The sequence below is a fragment of the Numida meleagris genome, chromosome 1 (genome assembly GCF_002078875.1).
Source record: "Numida meleagris isolate 19003 breed g44 Domestic line chromosome 1, NumMel1.0, whole genome shotgun sequence".
In the NCBI taxonomy this organism is placed as follows: domain Eukaryota; kingdom Metazoa; phylum Chordata; class Aves; order Galliformes; family Numididae; genus Numida; species Numida meleagris.
In genome coordinates this window covers 70,136,800-70,144,751 of record NC_034409.1, presented here as the reverse complement: position 1 = coordinate 70,144,751, position 7,952 = coordinate 70,136,800, and the positions used below count along the sequence as shown (strand labels likewise).

The 7,952-nt window shown below is 41.8% G+C and overlaps 1 protein-coding gene across 3 annotated transcripts in view; it reads right to left on the bottom strand.

Annotated features, from left to right (window-relative positions):
• PARVB (parvin beta) overlaps positions 1,719–7,952 on the bottom strand; it is a 58,956-nt gene continuing 52,722 nt past the window's right edge. For 2 of the 3 annotated variants that reach the window (XM_021392760.1, XM_021392755.1), the window contains exon 13: positions 1,719–4,737. In XM_021392760.1, the coding sequence (XP_021248435.1) occupies positions 4,661–4,737 (77 nt within the window). In that variant the 3' untranslated portion in view covers positions 1,719–4,660. The remainder of the gene's footprint in view (positions 4,738–7,952) is intronic. The other variant, XR_002437321.1, reaches the window with a different exon arrangement.

The window sequence follows — 7,952 nt, the reverse complement described above, 5'->3', positions numbered from 1 at the left end:
ATGTTTTCTTTGCCTTTAATAAGAGATCCAATGACAGATAAAATCATCATGCTACATTACACCTCTTACTCATGGTCCCTAGAGCATTTTATAAGGCACATCAGCACTCTTCTTCCTACCTGGCAGAAGGGGGGGGCGGGCAGAAGGAAATGAGCTTATTTGTCCTTGGACAGCTAGTTAGTCACACCAGTGCCCCATATGCTCATCTGGTACAAGAGTTACCTCTGCTAGGCAGATCTGATACTCTGCCTCCCCTTTTCCACCACTAATGATTAAAGAGGGAAAGCTCTCCACAGCCATCACTTTCCCTAGACATCTCCTTCAGGTATCACTTACAGTTGTTAAGTCTTCTGGAATGAAAAAGCAATAGCTCTGCAGTCCTCCATGAAATCCCAGAACAAGACAGGAGACAGCCACGCTGATTAAGCCAGTCTGTTTTAACACTATTAAGGGACTGACTTCTGTGTTTAGCTTCACACCATAGATGAAAACTAATAGTTCTGCATGAGCTAAATAGGGTAAAGTAAGATGAAAACAGACTTCCAGATGCTATGAATTCTTAGTAACTGATAATTTAACTCCAAATCTTTCATCTAGGGGTCAAGGTACAAACTTAGCCATATTCTCTAAGCAGATAAAAAGCACATCACATCAACACAGAAAAGACCGAAAGTACATTCTAACCTAATGTAGGAGTGTATGCCACAGCCTAGAAATGTAGGGAGTAAAATCAAAAAGAAGAACAGCTGGAGATGCTGTACTTCTGAAATCCAGTTTCTTATCAGCAGGCAGAGGGACTAGGAACAACTAAAAACTGGGAAATTGATCTGTAGTTATTAGGTCTCTCCCTGCTTCAACTAGCAACTCACGTTTCTTTCTTAAAAGCCTCAGACACAATGCAGTGCAAGATAGGGCAAAGAACAGTCTCAAATACACATGGTGGATGGGCACATTTTTCTTCCAAAATATCATCAGCAGTGCATGAAGCATCCAGACTTGTACAGCATAGCACTAGAAAATTCTGTGCCAGAGTTGCATCTCCCCCCATGAGTCTTTCCATACGTTCCCAAAGCACGTCTCATGCACAGAACAACACACACCTAGTCTTCATATAAAAATAGCCACTGAAGAACAATTCAAGGAATCAGTGGTACTCCCACCAATAACAAGTTCTGATCATGTATTTTCCCGCTCTCCCAGACGGCCTTGCTTTATAGGAGAGCCACACTTTGTCTCCTTCATACCAGAGCAAACATACAGGCATTTTCAATGTCATTCCACATTTGTTGGGCTCCTGACTTCCCAAGTGCTCTGTAGACACATACAGGACTCCAGTTTCATCACGCCTGGCTTCCCTCCTGCTCTGCTGCAGAAGAACTCAGCCCTGAGACTTCTAAAAGTATCAGACAGCATAATTCAGTTATCTCTTGTGGAAAGGAGAAGGTGAACAACATGATCAAGCAGGGCAATACCAAAAAAGTTGTCAATGAAACCTCCAAATGAGTCAGATACATTTGTGTCTGTCTGTAAAATCACAACAGCTGTACCGAGGCCAGAAAACTAAGACCACTGCTTTGCTAGGTCTACATGGGTCACCATGCATCTAGGACCCTGGATAAAGAAGACAGCTGAAGCACGTCATCTTTCAAAGGTTCTTTCCACTGATGAAACTGATCCACTTAGAAAAAAAAAAAAAAAAAGAGATGTGGAAAACGATGTTATCATCATTTATTTTTATTTATTTGAATAAATAGTACAACAGTCACAAAACCATGCACAACACTCCTGCTGCGATCTTTAGCAAACATAGCATTGCATTGTAACTTGCTTACAGTACACAACTCTTGTCACAAACAACAAGTCCAGAATTTAATTTGCAAGACTAGTTTTTAGTAAGATATCAAGAGTAAACACTGTTAAAAACTGTAGAAAAGATTCTTAAAAAATACGTTAATACTGAAAGCACTGGGGTTTGAGAAGGAGGAGTGAGAAGCCCTGTAAGTTTAAACTGATCAAAAAACAATCTGCTTTGCTGCTTTTTCATCTTGAGAAATAGGATGCAGCTAAGGAATATCTGTGCTTCTTCTGTGGTAGTACAGCTCACTGGATCTGAGTATGTCAAGCGGACACACCTAAAAGGCAAGTTGTATGGACCAGAAAAGACAGACATTCATTAAGTATTTAAAAATGTGGAAACTTTAATGTTGCAGAGCATTCAGCGTTCCAGATGAACTCAACAGGGTTCAAATCTACCCCACTGGTAGCCAGGGGAACATATCTAAAACTCCAGTAAAGCAAAGAGTTCATGATTAACATTCTAAACACTGACTTATCTTTTTGAGTTAAGTATCATGCATACATAATGAAATCACAACAAAAACATATGCTTAGAAAAGGCTTTACCTACGCTGCTCTTCCTGTAAACTGTTCTGCTTGCAATGAAGCTCCAGTTCAGTTTAAGTCCATTCCCTCTCCCAGTCTGGTCAACAGTAAAGACAGCATCCTCAGGAAGAGTGACCTGGCTAGACAGCAATGAGCTAAGGAATGAAAAATGCATTTTCCCTGTGCAACATATACCAATAGACTTAAAGAAAGACAACAAAACCCACAGGATATGACACTTGCCCCCAACACGTCCAGTGTGTCAATCCTGTCTTGGTCAACTGGGATGTTAATGTAAGAAATGCTAGAAGAGACCCATGCCTCAGGTTGCAGAGGAGGGAATCAGGTTTCTGCAGAGTGACCAGAAACACCTAATTGAACAAGTCAGAGATTCTCTTAAAATTTGTTATGTTCACATCTGCTCACAGGCAATTAAGATACCATATGCAAATTCCCATCTCAGAAAAAGCCTTTCCTTCTCGCAAACCGAAACTGCTCTCATCCACCTCCTCTTCTTACTTTCTGTTCGCTTTTTATATTAATATAGCCAGTAATTTCAAAAGTAGATTCCCTGGAGGTCTTTCCCAACATCTTGGAGAATATAGATAGCACTGGCACTTCCACATCAGCTGAAGGGGGTGGGTGGAATGATGGCTCTTCTACAGACTCATTTCCCACAAATGCATTGCATTAAACAAAAAGTTTGAGAGACCTTTCAGTTCAATCATCTTCCAGCCTATTTCATAGCACAAAAGTTAAATCAATTTAATTAACTTGCCAGGAGAGCTGACCCACCTGGGCTCAGTGCCTCTGCAAGTCTCCTCTGCAATAACTGCCAGCAACATGGTAGAGTCTAATGGTCTAATCTGAAATTCAAGTCCTATCATACTAGGCACTGTATAAACAGAAAGAGGTCAGCTTGCTCCTTAAGTACAAACAATGACTCCCAAAGAATCTGATAGAATACATGGACCTGAATTTTTCATGGAAAAACAGAGAAGCTTCCTTTCACTTTTTTTTTTGGAGGCACGAGGGGAGGCAGCACAAGTCATTCATTACTAGAAATTAGAATCCCAAAATAAGAAACGAAGAAGCAGAAGCCCATTTCCCTTCTTCCCAAGATTAAAAAATGTTTACGGAGTGAAGAAGAAAAATCCAATTGTAAAATTCTACAATTCAGTACTTGGGATGACACAGGACAACTCGAAATTAGCTTGAAGAACAACTAAACATCATTGAAGAGCTTCAACTTTGAGAGTTAACCACTGGCTTGCAGTAAGTACACTTTGCCTTACGTAGAAGCCAGTGTAATCCATGAGGTAAGCTCTTATTTACGAAAGAATTCACTTTTAATCTTTAGGAAAGAAAATACATAAAAACTGTTTATAAATGCTTGACCCCCCATAGCTGTACAGGTGCCAATAACTTCAAGAGGAATCCACCCCTTATCTTAGTCACATGAAATGAAGTGCCAGCCTTTGAACTGTCGAGTTCATTACTCCCCACACACATCTCAGAAAGGACTGGGACAGAAAGCATTAATCCAACCTGGGCATATTTGACAAGCTCCTGATGACTGACCTGATTGAAGCCGCATACCTAAAGGATGACAGTGGTTCTAGCAAACACATTTCTCCTGGAAAGGAGATGAAATAAACAGACCTCAAAAGACTAGATGGTTATCCCATTGCAAGTCTTATTCTGTGTAAACACTGGATTGAAATAACAGTAGTATGAGGTTAAAAAAAACCTGAAGCTTCAGATGCCTGTAATTAGCCTCAACCTCACTCACTCAATAGATCATACTATATTTAACAGAAAAGGCACATCTTCCCAATAAATTTCAGTGCTGATTTTCTAATGGTTAATGGTTTCTAATGCTAATGGTTAAGTCTGGAAAATCATCAAATGAAAGAAAGGTTATTATAGAATCAGAGTCTACAGTCATGAGTAAAGTCTTAGGTTTTCCCTGCTTATTGAAGTAGTTAGTGGTATATTTCCTTTATCAAGAGAATATTTGTTGATCATAGCAAACAACAGACCCAAGAATATTTTCTGGTGAAAGTGGGAAATATCTACACACCTTTAAGTGACCTAGAGATTACACATGCATAACTTTTAGTGGGACTGTCATACAAAGAGCTACAGAGATCATAGCAATTGTGGAAAGAATGCATTAAGTACAGCATAAGGCACAAAGAGAATGTGCAGAGAGTGTTTTCATTGTATTTTTTGCCTAAGAAGATTGGTAAGATGAAGATCTCAGCAGCTTCCAGGATCATTCCACATTCTTGTACTTTGTGAACAGATTGTATAGAACCCTGAGGGTAGACTTCAGATCCAAGTTGACAACATCTGTGGAAGAAAAGGAGAAATCTTTAATTTGCTTTTTATTCTCCATCATTTGCCCTCAAAGGAACAGAAATCTTTACAACTCTGAGCCTGTAGGAACTGCAACAAAAAAGTTCCAATCACCCCAAACCAAGCTTTTTAAGTGTCATGCAAGATGCATTTCAAAACACCTTCTCAATACTACAGTCACAGCTAATGTCTCTGGGAAACAAAAGAAAGATAATTCCCTTCCCTCATCTAAAATTGGTTACAGAGAAAGCCTGCTTCTGTCTGGGATATGGGAAATACTATAGTATTGTCCAAGTTTCCACCAATGACTTCACTAGCCACAGAAGAAGCAAACATGTAGCAACATACAGCATAACAAGATCCTGAACTTCACATACTCTAGACAGGCTTGAGCAGTGGGCCCAGGTGAACCTCACGAGGTTCAACAAAGCCAAGTGCAAGGTCTTGCAATTGGGTCACAGCAACCTCTACTATCAGTACAAGCCAGAGGGTATAAGGATAAAGTACAGCCCTGCCAAAAAGGACTTGGGGGTACTGGTGGATGGCAAGCTGGGCACAAGCCAGCAGTGTGCCCTTGCAGCCCAGAAAGCCAACCATATCCTGGGCTGCATCAAAAGAAGCATGGCCAGCAGGGTGACAGAAGTGATCCTGCCCCTCTACTCTGCGCTGGTGAGGCCTCACCTGGAGTGCTGCATCCAGATGTGGAGCCCTCAGTACAGGAGAGAAACTGACCTGTTGGAGCGCGTCCAGAGAGAGGCCACAAAAATGATGCAAAGGATAGAACACCTCTCTTATGAGGACAGGCTGAGGGAAATGGGGCTGTTCAACCTGGAGAAGAGAAGGCTTCAGGGAGACCTGACAGCATCCTTTCAGTATCTAAAGGGGTCTACAAGACAGAACGGGACAGACTCTTTAGCAGGGTCTGTTGTGACAGGACAAGGGGAAATGGTTTCAAACTAAAAGAGGGGAGATTTAGAATGGATACGTAAGGAAGAAGTTTTTTACAATAAGAACGGTGAGGCACTGGAGCAGGCTGCCCACAAAGGTGGTGGATGCCCAGTCCTTGAAGACATTCAAGGTCAGGCTGGACGGCAATCTCAGCAGCCTGATCTAGCTGTCCCCGTTCACTGCAAGGGAGTTCGACTAGATGATCTTTAAGGGTCCCTTCCAACTCAAATGATTCCACAACACCCACAACTCAGCAGTGGTATGCTCTACAAATAAAGCTTAAATTCTTTCAGCAGACTCGAAGCTTTCTATTACATAATATCCTTCTTACCATGCTAGACCAGGGATCAAAACAATTCCCATAAAAAAGCTTTTCCACTAACACTTCCTGGCCTATTGCTCTAATAAAATGCCAGGAAATGCCACAAGTAATCCAGGGATGATAGTGAAGGCTGGCTGAAGAGCTGAAAATAAAGGTTGGGTAAAATACATAAACAGGGAAGCAGAGGAGGAAGCAAAAGATTTACAGGAAACAGTATCTATGGAAGGAGAAGTAAGCAAGAATAGATTTTTAAAAATCACACAGGGAATTAGGAAGACTGCAGACAGTTAACAGGTCAAGTACAATTAATGAGAGGTCCAGGGGAAATAGCTACTGCCTGTTTTGAAGAATCATTGCCAGGATCTCCCCACCCTTCCCTCCCACCCTACACTGGATAACAGTCTTATATCTTCCACATTTCATCTGGTATTTCAGTAACCTCTCAAACTTTTCCTGTATTACTTCACCTATCTCACTTATGATTACGTATTTTGCATTTGCAAAAACATGGCACATCCTAAGATGTGCAGGGAGCAACTGGCAGCAGCAAAGAGCAAGAGCAAGAGCTAGGGATCAGCCTATGGCACAGACAGGGCTGGAAGGGACCCAATCCAGCAGCACTGTGCTGGACAGACACCAGCCACCTGCCCTCACAGTGCTGCTGGAGGCATTTAACTTACTCTAATCTCCAGAAGCACTGTGAGCTACAGCGACTGCTGCTGATCACCCGTGGTGATAACCCTGAGGAATCAGAGGTATGGGATGGTATTTATTGCTAAAAGAGGGAGTGGACTCAGCTCTTTTATTTGGCAGTGTAATGTTATGTGAATTGAGAGTCAGAAGAAACTACTGTGGTCACACAATCTGAACTCATGTACAGTGCAGTCTCTAGGGTATGTCCTTGCAGCAAGGAAGGATCATGGTATCCTGTGCTGAAATGGGAGCAGCACCAACTGCAGGTTAAGGAAGGTGACTCTTCCTCTCTCCTCAGGAGTGGCGAGGCCTCACCTGGAGTGCTGGGCTCTCTCGTACAAGAGAGATAGGGATGTATTAGAAAAAGGCCAACAAATGGCCACAAAGATGGTTACAGGACAGGAGCATTTCTTATACGAGGAAAGAGGGAGAGCTTAGACTGTTCAGCCTGGAGAAGAAAAGGGTTGGGCAGATCCTATCAATGCGTACAAATACCTGAAGGGAAGGTGTAACAGATTGGAGCCAGGCTCTTTTCAGTGGTGCCAAGTGCCATGACCAGAGTCAACAGGCACATGGGTACAAACTGAAACACAGTAGATTCCCTCGGAACATCAGGAAATAGGTTTTTTGTTGTTTTTCTTTTAAAACTGTGTGAGTGATGGAGCACTGGCACAAGTTGCCAGAGAGTCTGGGGAATTTCCTCCTTGGATATCTTCAGAAGCTGCCTGGACACGACCCTGGGCATCTGGCTCTAGCTGACCCTGCTTGAGCAGTGGGGACAGACTTCCAGAGGTATCTTCCAGGCATTATGTGATTCTGTGAACCTGACCTTCAAAATCTTGCATTGAGCTTACTGAGCAAGTGATGGCTGAACTTAAAACATAAGGTAAACATTGCACTGGACTTTTGTTTTATTTTTCAAATCTTCCAGTGGTAGAAATTCCATCTATATCCCTTGACAATTCAGACTGATGGTTAATTACCTTTACTGTTGCAAAAGATACACTGTAATTCTAGTTTGACATTTTCCTAACTTTCAGACCTTGTTATGCTTTTGTTTGCTGCATTAAAGAGTATGGTATTGTAAGATGCATCCTCCCTGTGTGGGTGATTACAGTGCTCCTTATTGATGTCTTGCAAGCATTCCCAGAAGCAAGCATATTCTCAGCCTCACATTTCTTATTTTAAGATGAAGCATGCACAGTCATAACATTCCTAACAATAACTAATAAAATCTTAACTAGAA